Raw genomic sequence first — 14,728 nt, 5'->3', positions numbered from 1 at the left:
CGCCAATCAGGGAGCGGGAGGCTGTCATGTGGGCTGAGCGGGAGAGTACGCGCCGACGTTGACGTAGAAAACAGGTCCCGAGTTTAGTCTTTCAGGCAGGAATCAGCTTCATCCCCGTCAGCATATTGTTTTTGGTACCTTTCTGTTTCCCAGATATATTCGTACGTGTGTGAATGGGTAAATGAGAGGGATTAAATTATAGCACTTTGTAGAAGGGCGCTTTATAAAGTTCACTCCATTGACTTGTATTAGTTTACGGGGCAGATCTGCCACATCCAATATGGCGGTGACGTCGCCGTACGATTCAGCGCTCAGTGAGCCGTCTATGTATATATGTCTATGGTCAGCAGCGTCTGACTGGCAGTAATGGATATTATGTGTACATCCAGAATTAATCTTGACTACAGTGATGGCCTAATTCAAGGTCTGCTTGTTCTACCAGCCTTCATTGCTCTTTCACCGTACTATCTTAAAAAGCTGATACTGTAACATAATATTCATATTTCCTCATATTCAAAGATACATTTTATATGTATTGTACTAAAAAGCTTGTATGTGTTGTTATTTTATTTTATGTGATGTCTTACTGTTGACTACCAAAATAATACTTCAGGCCTAACCAGTAGGACAGATAAGAAAAGCAACGTGTTTCAGGTTTTCAGAAAAGCTAATGAAACACTGAAAATTCCTCGTATGAATTCGGATAGTTGAACAAAGTCTACATTCTAGCTGGTGAGATGTGATGGTTAGAAGACTCGTCTCTAACGAAACAGCTGAGTACAGTTGGTGGCCACTTGAATTAACAGATAGGTCCTACCAAAAGGGGAAGTTTGAGATAAGATTTGACAGGCCCCTAACTGTATGATACAGCTTAATGAGTAAGTGAACAAAAATTTCAATTCAGTATCACATGTAGCTAATGATAGCTACTGACCATGGCCTACATAATGTGACTAGTTTCCCACAGGTTCAGGATGTATTTGTAATGGTCCATCACAGTACATGCACACTCAGGTGTGCATGTACTAGTGGGGTTATGTGAATGCTGGCTGCAAAACATGGAGTCTGGAGTGTGCCACTGTAATAATTGTAGTCTTAAGCAGGGTTATACTCTGAATAAATTGTTTTGTATAAAATTGTACCACCTTAACACTGGAGCCCAGGGCTGTGTGTTCAGCCCTCTCCTGTTTGCGCTCTACACCCACTCTATTTTGGCACAACAGTATTTTTTGTTCTGTCTGTGTTTAAAAAATAAACAAGAATCTCTTTTTTATGTGAAACGTTTAGTCAAGTCAAGCTTTATTTATATAGCACCTTTAGCCAAGGCGCTTTACATAAAGCTGTAAATGAAGACAAGTGAGGGACAGTCAAGTAGAGCTGTGTGGAGCTTATAGCCCCAAACCTGAATTTATTTCAATTTGAACATGTACATATAAGTTACAGCCAGGGAGATTGTTAAATGAATGGAACAATATAGTTCTTTGTATTTTCCTAAGTGTTTTCAGTGATTACTGACTATCAACAACATTAAACCTTTACAGCGATATCTGTGGATCTGTCTCATACTGTCAGTACTGTGATTGCAAACTTACATCAGCTTCAAAATATCAGCCCTCATTTATCAATTAATCTTAAAGTCTAAAAAAAACTTGAAAAATAATAAATAAAACCTCCTTAGAAATACAGTAAGATTCAAGTAATGTTAGAGACGTACAAACAACATCTAAATGAGCAATAATTTAACTACAGAGAAAGTGAGATTCATCTGTGAAACTTTTCACACTTTTTCCTTATTTAAATATTATGTACAAAAAGCATGCCTTAATTAACAAGTGTGATTGATCACGGCATATTAAAAAATAGGCTTGGAGCAGTAAAAATCTGCATGTCCTATATGAGATACAGGGTGGAACAGAGACAATATGCTTCTGGTTACTGTGCTTAACCAAAGAACTGGCCTCCTAGAAGCCCAGTGTGTCAAATGATCCACACTGGGCCTCCATAAGGAGCCTATGCTTCTTACAGATTTTAGGTAGCCTGTTTGTTCACATATTAAGCAAATTTCACAAAAAAAATCTTGTATGAGCATTAGATCTTAAAAATAAAATACTGCAAGAAAAATTAAAACGACAAAGCAAAATGTCTTTATATTATGCAATTCCAGTTTTCCATGTGCAGTGCAAATGTATATGTTTTCTTTGAAATCAGCATAAACAATGCACAGGCATGACGCTGATTTTAGGGTATGCCAAAAATGGAATTAATATATACTGAGTTTGAAGGTAAGATTTGCCAAATTTAAACAAAGATTAGCATTAACAAAACCAAACAAACTGGAGAACTACCTTCTGGTTCTTCTTACTGGTCTTACATCTCATCAGTAGTTGTGCACTCCATATGTACTGTAGATAATTCAGATACAATCACCCCTCTTAAAAGGTGAAACTGGACTGGTAAAACCTGTCTTTTGATAGGCTGCACCATGCATCCAACTGTGAATGAGAATACTGAGTACAGTTAACCTTAAATCACAGCAAGTAAGCTGAAAAGTGAATTGTTGCCATGTTTCCTGACAGAAATCATGGCCCAAATTATTACAGATTAAATTAAATGTGCCCTTGAATCTCCTGGAAAAATGACACTGAAAATGGTGTTTCTTCAGTGGTACTCTCATGCAGCACTAGTGGGTGTCCAACCAAGAAAGTGATCACATTTTTTTATACAATCCTGCCTTTCTGCTGATCTAATTAAATATATACCATTGGTTTACACTGATAAAATTATCACTGTGCCCCAAACCCAAACATTTCAAGATACATCACATAAGTAATTATAAAAAGCAGGACTATTTTTTAATAATCACACTTCAATATTGATGCATTGAGTCCTATCACTAGTCAAGCCATCTAGCAACACTGCCAGTAATGCAGGCTTTAAAACCAGTATTTACATACAGTTCGGGTGAGGAAAACAAGCTGGGCTCATGCTCTGATTCTGATGCCTGACTTGCCATGGAGACACTGTCCTGCTTTCAGGTCTGGATTTTTCACCAGCAGTATCTAAACAGTAATGGCTGGTAAACTCTACTGTAAAAATACATTAACCTACTTGTTAGATTTCTGGAATGCCTTGGGATGGAATCAGCAAATTATTCATTTCCATTCAAACAGCAAATGATCCACAGACCAGAGGAAGTGACAGACAGGAAGCAGCTGACCTACCAACTGTGGTTATATTTAGTGAAACCCAACATAGTATGTACAACACAAAGAGCAGGGCTGTGTGGAAGAAAGTCAACATTGTTTACATGAATAGGTTTTTTTGTACACTGTTTTAATTCTACTCCAGTCCACCAAATCATTTGCCTAACAATTCAAAATACAGAACGATTAAACACAATAACAACTTTGCTAATCTTACAGCCTCACCAGAAAGAGGCTGTAAATGAAAGTTGTATCCCAAGGTTGTAGCGCTAAGGGGACAATCGTGAAGGGTTCAAAATGTAAAGAGGTTATCCTCTTAGAAGAGTGAATATGCTCAAGTAAATTGTTAGTTTAGTTTAGATATTTCTTGTGTCTAGACTGGCAATGGTGGGAAAGCTGATATTGGGTGGGCTAACGTGATAACGGTAGCTTTTCCAAAACACTGGAATTCACCCTCTCAGAAACATGAATATTCATAGAAATCCTGCCATTAGTTTTCCATATATCATATCCTAGACCAAAGTGTTGGCTCAAAATTCTAACCTGATGCGAAGAGTAAGGGTAAGTCATGTGAGACTGTCACCAAAACTGTTGAGAGTCTTCCTCTGGGGACCATGAATATCTACAGCAAACTTAATAACTGGTCGGTAGTTGAGTAATCTCATTTTTGGCCAAAGAGCTAGACCAAACAGTCGAGTGACACCTCTGTCATTAGGGCCTTGCAGCAGCCAGGACAAAGTTCCTTTAGCACTAATGAACTCTAAATGAGAGCTTGTGTTAAAATCATATCCACATTACTGTATATATTCATGACAATTTAAATCAACACACTGTATTTAGCAGTTTTTAAACACTGAAATAATATTTGAGTCACCATGTGCACAGATGACGACTTTAGAGATGTCTGAAGAAACTTTGTACAGTAGACAGAGTGGGTCCCTGTCTCCCATTCTCATGCAGTGAAGACCTCTGGGACAAACACATGAGCAGTGTCCTCCAGATGTCCCACATGACAATAAAACACATTATTAGAGTACTTCACACAGTCATTAGTCTGTCAGCTTGTAAGGTTGTGATTGGATGGTGGGATGATGGGGCAGGTTTGATGCTCAGATTGGAGACAGTGACAGTGTCTCTCTCAATGTGACTCGCCATCTTCTTTATCGTCTTTAAAGGGCATCTTTCTCTCAGTTTCTTCGTCTTTCATATTTGTTTGTTTTCCTCTCTCGTCCACTTGTCTCTCATTGTCCTTCTCCCTCTCTCAGGTCAGAGGCTCAGGCCTAGCAGCTTCGTCTTATGTTCTGAATGTTTTATAGATGAGATGAGGTGGAGAAACACAGCTTCAGGGTGTATGGGTTTGACCCATCTGAAACCACACACACACACACACACACACACACACACACACACACACACACACTTAGTATTAGTGCCTGACTGAAACATTTGCCGCATTCTATTGGAGATGTAAGGGTATAAGAAATGAGAAAAAACACCCTATGGGTTGTGCTAGAAATGCTTATGTAGACCTATTCCCAACCTCAGCCTGAACATATGTATCAAGTTTGATGATGACTGGACCAATGGTTCATGAGTTATGGTCAATTTATTCTAAGCCACACCTTTTGCAAATATATTTTGATTGATAGCTGCCATGTTTTTCAACTGATCTTGCTCATTTAAGGCTGTGTATCCCTGTCCTACAATGCTGTATACCAAATTTGGTGTTGATTGAGTCAAATTTGAAAAAGTAGATGTTCCAAGGTGAGCTCTATCACCTGGACTTGTGTGTCAAACTTCAAGTCAATTGGACTTACTGTGTTCCCTTGGCAAATTTTCGTCATCAAATTTTGTTTAGTTAATTATAGTGCCACCATGTGGCAGATTTGGATGATTATGTGTTGAGAAGCATTTGCACACCATTTCCAGTTACTGTGCCAAGTTTCGTGTTTCTAGGTGGAAAAATGTGGTATTTGTGGGGCTTTGGTAGACCTATTCCCAACCTCAGCCTGAAGGTATGTTTCAGTTTATTATCATTATTTTAATAATAATAAACCTGAGCAATTTCAACAGGGTTCTGCCCTTCGGGCTTGAACCCTATTAACAAACCTGAGCAATTTCAATAGGGTTCTGCCCTTCGGGCTTGAACCCTAATAATAAACCGGCACAGCAAACACAAGCGTGTTAATTTATCATTTCACCTTCATGATACAGCCTTACCCTGCTTTAACCAATGATGAGCATAGTTCAGTTCATTATAGTTCTCACTAAAAAGCTTTATTAATTCATTTTTTATTTGTGTTATATTTTTTAATCTTAACTTTAGTATATATTTGTTGTACTATTAATTGCACTGTATTCTTTTGCAATGTTGTGTACGGTTCGTATAAGTGCTGATTTAATTTCCTTTACTCTTAAAGATTAACTGTTATATTTCTTGTTAGTGTCATGTTTTGACAAGTGTATTAGATTACTTAATCACACAGTAATCATTTTTTAATGTTTGTTTCTATTCTTAAACAAGTGAAAAATAATACCAATAATTTTTGGATTATGCATGCAACTGTGGATGCCATGCCTTAATAGTAAAATAGTAAATCCTTTTATTCTCAGTAAACCAGACATGTAAAAACAATATTTTCTTTTTTACTAAATAGGATATAAGAAATAAGATATACTCTACCCATACTTTTGTAATATTTTTCCTGTTAATCTTTTTTCCATAATGCGCCAAAGAGTATACTCTGAATATTGGACTTATAATCAGATAATATGGGCCTGTATCAAGATTCAATCTGAAGACTATTTAATGCTGCTGTTTAATAAAACTATTTAAGTGTAAAATTTCTCAAAAATTCCAATAAAGCATAGGAAAATGGCAGAATCTCAACAAGCAAAATATACCAGTTCACACATAATGTCCACCTAATGTTCAATAAAAGAAAAAAAATGTACAGTAAAAATTGTATCAAAATCTGGATAAATGTGTTTCTAAGACCTAGTGGTTTGGATATGCTACTCCAGCTTTAACGGACTGAAATAGCTTCCAAATATCTGTCCACTGTAGTAGACACCATGCATGTAAGGGTTAAACTGGAAACTTTCAATGTGTAATGTGTTTATATATATATAAAAAAAATGAATATCAACAAATATACAATTATCCTATCATCTAGTCTCAAAACTAAATGATCTGCATTGTCCTGGGAAATGTCCTCAAATAGGGCTCTACAGTACAAGAATATTGTTGTATTATAGTCAAGTATCACAAATGTAATTGGTCATACTGTATCTGTACTAACTATACTGCTCATGTTTGAAACATCTACTGTAGTTATGCAATGTTCACAAAATAAGACGACGAGTAGAGAACTAACACTAGCACATCATCACAAAATAAACCGAACACCACAGACTGATACTGATATCTAATAGTGTAACACTGGTTAGAGAAGAACACACACCAAGTGTGTGTAAACTGGAACATAATACCATCAGTATGCTAACTGTGGTTAATGGCACTAGATTAAATTAATTACATTTGAGATGTTTTTCATTTCTGTGGCACCCCTTTGGCTTCCCTCCTTATCTGAATATATTCACCTCGTTGGATTATTGTGCAGCATGACTTTTACATGTTTTACTTGTGAAAATAAATAAAAATGCTTATGCTCGGGACCAAGACTACTGGGATGTGTTCAACAGCATTATGGAAAGGGAATTACAAAGTGTTTATTTTCAGGTATACATACTGTATAATCAAGCTGTATTAGCAGAGTGGACATTGACTTGAGGACAGGAGGACTTACTGGGTATCCTGATCTGGTAGTGGTTGAGAACAGTAAGAACCTCCACCGCCTCTGTCTTACTGTCAAACTCTAACAGGCCAGAGATTGTCTTAGAAGAGGCTGAGAGACAAATACATAAGGTGAGATCAAAGAGCAGCAGATAATTAAAAACAAGAGAGAGGAGTGGGAGTGGGAGGAGGGAGTAATATGTAATCAATACAATTATATCAATTTCAACTTCATCAGTACACAAAGAGGAGTAAAAGAATGACTTAGACTGACTTCAGAAGAAGACCATTAACTTTAACCAGAACTTACTTGAACTTTACTTACGTTTGGCATCAAACATCTTGAATTTGACAAAGCCAGGCACGTCATGCTCTGTACACAGCTGCCAAAACACACACAATAACTAATGTGTGAGTAAAGCTGCATTAGGCAAGGCTTAGACGTAAAACTTCAGTCATCATATGGCCTTTCAACTCAGACACGTCTGTCCCCAGCAAGACATTACGACACTGCTCCTCCCTGCATCATCATATTTCTGATACCAGTTCACAAAAGTGATTTTAGTAAGCAATATCACCATGCTCATTTCACTTGACGATGAGCTTGGAAGAACATCCAGGGTGATACTTAAAATAACTATCAGTAATAATTGATAAAAATATGTTAAAATCTTAAATATGGCTAAATACAACATGAGGATGGGGACCTAGGTTTAAATCCAATATCTGCTTTTCAATATATTAAAGCGGCTTATGTTATATTGTGTATATAATTTAATATGCACATTATAATATTAATGAAGGCATGCATGTATATCCAATACATGTTTAACAAACTGTAATGTCATTTTTACTCATAAGTAAGGAAAAGTACATATTTTTATCATATTTGTTGCACACAAAGGCTCACAGATTTGCATTGTTACATTACAACAAGAAGGTTTGAGTCTGTTGGATGGATTTAATGTAAGAAACAATGTATCCATTCTTTATATCAGCATTTATGTTTTAGATGTATATATACATATATCTGTGAAAAAATATTGGAAATGGCTATTTTTGCAAAAGTTTCTAATATTGGATACATAAACACATTTACATAAATATTACATTAAATCAGATCAATATCAGATTTTTGTACTTAAGCACTTTCATTATATTTTAAACTAAAAGTTAAAAATAGGACATTAGTACATACCCTCAGTAAATGGTCCTGTGATATGCATGGAGGAACGTTGTAGTAGTGGAGCACTGCAGATGGAGGCTGAATGATGTTTTTGGAGGCCTGTCCAGCGCTGCTGAAGCGGTTGTTCCTGGTCATGGCAAAGTCCTTATAGCTACTGCTGCCGTCCTCTAACTCAAATACCTGACTGGGGATCACTGCATGCTGCTTGGACACACTGTACACAACACAACACCTGTGTTACCAATCTGATCAAATCCATGCATCCGTTTTACATTAAAGAGAAAAAATGATCAGTCATGACATCATTTCTCATCCATAGCAGCATTTTTCAATGTTGAGACTGTGAACTGTAGAGCCCCACCCAGAGGACAGGAGGTTTCTTTTACTAAAAGATTCCTCTTTTTAATACAAGCTTATCCATACTGAGGAGGGGTGAAAATATAAATAATCATTACAATTCAGTAGCCTGAAGTTTTTTGTTTAGATCGTCAAATTTGAGTGCTTACAATTTTGATCATCATTTTTATGGATCAACAAAACACACTGAAGCAATGTGTTAAAGTGAGAGAACTTGTTTTCAGAGTGGTACCAATTATTGTTAAGGTCATTTATCGGGCAAAAAGCCAAACTTTCTCTGACTCCAGATTCCTTAGTTGTGGTGATTTGCTTCTTTTTCTGTTTTATAACATAATCAATTAAAAATAAATTAAATATAACTTTCACTTTTGATATAATAAATGAATACTTGAACAAAAAAATCAATAAAATAATAGACCTATAAAATCACACACCCTTTATGTACAGTATGTATATATTAGACTTGTGGTGGTGCATTAGTTAATCAGTGGCTTCTGTGAGCTGGCATTTGTCAGATAATCAGTAACCCTCCCTCTATTTGTAACGCTGATTTAGATATATGTGACATATTTTGGATCTATGATTTAGCAACATTACGTCTGACTCACTTTTGCACAAATAACCTTGTATTATAACACACATTTAAAGGTAATGGCCAGACAAAGTAAATATATTGATCGTAAGAAATAACTAAACAATGTATGCATGTGTGTGTATTGATCTACTTCTCACCAGACATTGAGTCTTTTGCCAAACACCTTGATGCTGTTGAGGTGTGTGATGGCTCTGTCCACTGCATACTCATCTCCCATCTCAACCAGTGCTGTTCCAGGAACACTCTTCATGAACTTTACCTACAATCACATACACACTCACTATTAACAGCTGGCTAAAAGCAACATGCATTATGATCCAGCTCACATGTACCTCGAATGGGAACATTTGTAATAATTCCTTAAAGGATATGTTCACAGTTTTTCAAGTGTAAGGTATGAACTTGGAAACAGGTTTTATGTTATGTAATCATTCCTTCGGTTAAGAGATCCCTAAGTGATGAGAACAAAATTCAGAGTCCTCATTTTGTGTATACAGTCCAAAGATATGATATGAAGCCAAGAGTAATGTATTGATTTAATGGAATTCTACAGAGTCTCTGATGATAATGTAGGGAGGCTTAGACCATAAACATTAAAATCAGGAGGGAGTCATTTGTGTGTAATTCTTGCACCCTATTCACCCAAACAACAGTGGCTGGTGTGAAACCACATTTACAACAGTTTCAATACAAAAGAAAGAGCAGAATCTTTCAAAGACCCACTTTGAGAAAATACACACACACACACCCCTACCTTCTCAATATTCCCGTAGAGGCAGAAGAGGTTGAAGATGCGGGTGCAGTTCATCTTGGATGGATGGAGGCCACTCACCATGGCAACAGAGCTGGGTGCGTGGCCAGAGTATGAGGATGATGACTGGGGCAGAGGGTAGGAAACCATGTCAGGAACGTCCACTGAGGTGAGCTTGTACCTGCTGTTTCCAGGCAGAGGCAGCAGGGGGCAGGGTGGACCTGAAGAGGCACAGATTCTCATTTCAGTTAAGTTTACTTCAATTAAGGTAATAGGTTAATAAAGTACTAACATTAATGTCATAAGAACAGTATTGCCTGTGTCTATTGCTGGATGTGGCTGTGCTGTCTTCAGGAAGGTTTCTACAATTTGCAAGAAATCCTTTTACCTGGAACCTCCTGGTGACCTAAATTAATTGTAACTTTTATGTATGTAAGCACTGTAACTCTCCTTTTAGACATCGTCTGAGTCAAAACCGCACATAGACTCTGTTAAAGATGTCAAAAATCCTGTTAAAAAAATCCAGTACAGCAGATAGTGATGAGTTTGGATGTAAATTTTTTACTTTGTCTCTATTTGCCAAAGGGTTCATAAATTATTCTAGTGACTATTCAGCTGTGCACACATTATAAATGAGACCTTACAGTTGTAATTTAATTTTTTTGTTGGAGGTTACACTGTTTATTAAGCATAGTTGTAACCTGATGGAAGAAACATGTATGTCACGGAAAACAATAACATTTGTTAATAATAACATTTGTTATTGAAAGTACATTTGGCGGAGTTGGACTCTTCCCCCCCACCCCCCCACCACACCCGCCACCCCCCCACCCCTACCCCACCAGTGTGTATGTACTGTAAATGTGTATTGTGAGACAGTTTAAATTAAAGACAGAGTGTAACTGGCAGGGATCCGTTTTCAAACACAGGTGAAGGTATACCTACTGCTGCATCCATTACACGTAAATGGCAATCTACACCTATACTGGGTGATTGTGTGTGTGCCTGGGTGTGTGGGTGTGGATGAGTGTCAGGTTTCACTTCTGAGGTATCAAGGCTGCAGATGAAGTAGCAGCCTTGTGTAAGGCAGCAGATTAAGTTACCAGTGTAATTCTAAGCGTGAGTGTGCGCGTGTCGTAGTCTTACCGTAACTGTTATCACTGTAGGATGAGGGGTGTTCTCCTAAAATGGCCTGTCTCTGTCTGCCTTTTCCACGGTCTGAAACGTACACGCACACACACAGTCACACACAGACACAGACACACACACACACACACACACACACACACACACACACGCACACACACTATTAGATTGGGTGCAGGGCCCACAGCAATTTACTTAAAACAAAGGGCTTCTTCGACAGATTTTCTTGTTCCTATTTCTGAAGACTCTATAGTCTCTATAGTATAATTGGAAAAGGTACTTAATCCACAACAAAGCCAAATCAGTGTGTAACATATAAGAACTGCTTCTTTATAGTGTTGTTAGTCCAATACAGAGCTAAAATGTACTTTTAGGGCTAGATGATTGCAATGGACAGTTTAATTTTACTATTCACCTTTGTTTCCTCACTATTCTGGGGTCTGATAGTCTAACTGCTTGTGATCCTTGACCCATTGTACCTATCTTAAGTGATGCTCCCAGATCTCAGCAATTAACTAGGTTATTACAGTATTTTGTTGACAGAAATAATACTCCCCCCCAAAAAAAGATTAAGAACGAAATTGCAAAAAATATCCTTCGGTACACCCTCTAATAGATAGCCACTAGTTTACAGCTCAGTAAATATAATGCCAATAGATCATGTTTGAAACAGAAATATTAATGGACCATTCCTAACCATGCAGCCATCGTATTAACCGTCATCATAATGTTGTGTAAACTTTGTCAGGGGTTTGAGCACACAGCACAGTCAAAGGTGTATTTGCGGCCAGAGGTACAAGGTGCATTGGCAGTATAGCTAGAAGTTTACTTGACCTTGTGCAACAAGCAAAAACCAGGGTTTCACACTGCACAGCCTCCCTGGGAAAGTTTTTTACAGGGTGCTAGAAAGAAGGCTCCAACCAACTTTCAGATTTCAGATTCAGAGGAACAGTGCAAATGCTGTCCTGGTTGTGGAGCAGTGGTCCAGCTCTTCAGCCTTGTCGGCTTGCTGGGCGGGTCAAAGGAGTTCGCTCATCCAGCCTTTACTTGTTTTGTATGGACAAGGCCTACTGCCATGTCCCCAGGGTGTCCTGTTGGGGGTAATGCGGGAGTATGGGGTACCAGGGCCATTGCTATGGGCCATCCAGTCCCTTTATAACCAAAGTGAGAGCTGTGTCTGTAAACTCGGCACAAGATCAAATGTTTCCAATGGGTGTTAGACCCACTCCAATCCGGTTTCTAATATTCATGAAAAGGAACTCAAGGCGCAACCGTGGTGAGGTCTCTGGTTTGGGAACCTCAGAACTGTGTCCCTGCTTTCTGCTGATGACACGGTTCTGTTGGCTTCTTCAGTTAATGACCTCCAGCAGGCACTGGGGAGGTTTGCAGCTGAATGTGAATTGGCTAGGATCATTGATCTACGTTCCAACAATCACCTATGGTCATGAGCTTTGGGTAAGTGACCAAAAGAATGAGATCACTGATCACTGAAGCGGTTGAAATGAGCTTTCTCGGTAGGGGGGCTGGAGCCTTAGAGATTGGATGAGGAACTCGGACATCCGGAGGGAACTCAGACTAGAGCTGCTGCTCCTTCACTTTGAGAGGAGCGGAGGAGCAGCGGCTCCTGATTAGGACGCTTCCTGGGTGCCTCCCTTTGAAAGGTTTCTGGGCATGACCAACTGGAAGGACACCCTGGGGCAGACCCAGTACTCGCTGGAGGGATTACATATCTCATCTGGTCTGGCATGCCTCAGGATCCCCCAGGAGTAGCTGGAAATCATTGCCAGGGAGAGGGATGTCTGGAATTCCCTGCTTATCAAGCCATTGATTTCAGATGTTGCCTCTGCAAGGTAGTCCATACTTTCTTCACCCCAGCCACTGCATTTACTCCTCCTGGGGATCCTTCGGGGCAGCAGTTCCGCTACTTTGAGTAACTTCCAGATCTGAGCTCCTCACCCTGTATCTAACATTAAGCCCAGCCTCCATTAGTAAAGGAAACTGTTTTGCTCTACTTTTAACCATAATGTCATTTATTTGGTCAGAACCCAAAGCTCACAACCATAGGTGAGGGTTGAGATTTGATTGGTAAAATGTGAGCCTGACCTTCAGACTCAGCAGTTTCAGTCCAGTACAATGCCCACATTACTGCTGAAGCCGCACCAATCCAACTGTTAACTTTGTGTTTCATCTTACCCTCACTTGTGAGCAAAACCTCTGACAAACATTGCTCAGGAAGCTCAGTGGTGTAAGTGAGTGAATGTGTGGGAAATCTGGTGTATGAATATTGGTGGAGTCAAACAAAGTGTATGTAGTAAGTGGGAGCATTGGACCCAGGTGCTTCCCATCACCCCAGGCAAATGTTGTTCTCACCTAGCTAATTGCTGAGATCTGACACAAAAAACATTAACTAGCCCTTGGAATTCAACAAGTTTTCCGTCATAGGTTTGGCTAGGTTTAGGTAATACAAGTACTCAGCACCAAAAAATTTTTAATATAAAGTTAAAATAGACCTTTCACAGCGTTAACCGCGTGTTGCAAAGGATAACTTCTCTCATGTGCATATTTTTCCAGTCTTTTTCCTAAGTCGCAGAGCTATGACATTACAAAAACATGATTGGTCACGATGGTCCTGGAGCAACATTAATTATGATATTCCAGGTACAACACAGTGATATCAGATCGAGCCAAATTACATAGTTAGTACACAGAAATAGTTATGCATTTTGTTTGACATACTTTGGAATATTTTGGTAAAACATAAAAACAACACAAACATCCTGTAAAGATGACCTCTGAAATACTACTCCGACAGAGATGGCCATATTTAATAACTCATTTAATGAACATGATAGCTCGTAGACAGAGGTCTCAAACTCAAACTAGAGAAGGCAAGTTCTGAGGAACTTGTGGTTGTGAATGCTGGCTGTTGAAAAGCTGATGCCAAATGTGCATTGCTGGCTGTAAAAACTTTGAATAATGCCAAGAATATATAAAAAATATGGTACATTTCAAGGTTTGTTAAAAAGCCGACACCAAAATGTATTGTTGGCTTTAATTTATTTGAAGTCGCATCTGAAGTCACATCTTTTACAAACAGTGAAACACATCTTTTACAAACAGTCAAACATGCACGTGTGTGTGCAAGTGTGTATGTCAAGCTGTACTCATTGGCACATCTGTCTCAGCTCCAAGTTAGAATCAGAGGTTGCCATGGTGATGGTAACTAAGTTGGTAGTGGTCACTGAGAAAGTAAATTTAATAGAAAGTTTGGCTGAGGCTCACCTCACATTATCAGGCTTATCCTTAAAAGACAGTAAATGCTATTCAGTTAAATGACAATATGGTAGAAACTATGAGAGCCTACTGAGCACATTGTGATTTTTTTGTGCCTGTATTGTCAAAAATGTGACTAGTAAAGCAGTTAAGAAAAGTGGCTGTGTTTGCATGCTTCCATATAGTTTGTGTCTCCTTAAATGGGAGCCCAATATGTCAGTTGGTTGGCACTCCTGTCATTGCTGAGTCCACCAAGCCAAAAGTGTTGGTCCGATTGCTTCAAGAGCCACATGGTTGTGACCAGCACAAATTTCCCTACAAACTGATGTGACCATTATGTTGGTGGAGGGAACATTGTGGGAACTGGAGCGAGTTGAAGACAGGGTTTTTATAATTTGATGCTCGTCTCTACTTTACATGC

The 14,728-nt window shown here is 38.6% G+C and overlaps 1 protein-coding gene across 1 annotated transcript in view; it reads right to left on the bottom strand.

The window, feature by feature from the left end:
• Window positions 1-4,265: 4,265 nt before the first annotated feature.
• LOC141009538 (heterogeneous nuclear ribonucleoprotein L-like) overlaps window positions 4,266-14,728 on the bottom strand; it is an 86,272-nt gene continuing 75,809 nt past the window's right edge. Inside the window, exons 9-15 of the mRNA XM_073482188.1 lie at window positions 11,035-11,106; window positions 9,892-10,109; window positions 9,275-9,396; window positions 8,198-8,399; window positions 7,325-7,382; window positions 7,013-7,111; window positions 4,266-4,569 (exon numbers count right to left, since the gene is read on the bottom strand). Of these exons, the coding sequence (XP_073338289.1) occupies window positions 4,514-4,569; window positions 7,013-7,111; window positions 7,325-7,382; window positions 8,198-8,399; window positions 9,275-9,396; window positions 9,892-10,109; window positions 11,035-11,106 (827 nt within the window). The 3' untranslated portion in view covers window positions 4,266-4,513. The remainder of the gene's footprint in view (window positions 4,570-7,012; window positions 7,112-7,324; window positions 7,383-8,197; window positions 8,400-9,274; window positions 9,397-9,891; window positions 10,110-11,034; window positions 11,107-14,728) is intronic.

This window comes from Pagrus major, chromosome 15, assembly GCF_040436345.1.
Source record: "Pagrus major chromosome 15, Pma_NU_1.0".
Lineage (NCBI taxonomy): Eukaryota > Metazoa > Chordata > Actinopteri > Spariformes > Sparidae > Pagrus > Pagrus major.
Note: the sequence above shows the minus strand (reverse complement) of the source record. Positions and strands in the feature narration are given on the sequence as shown.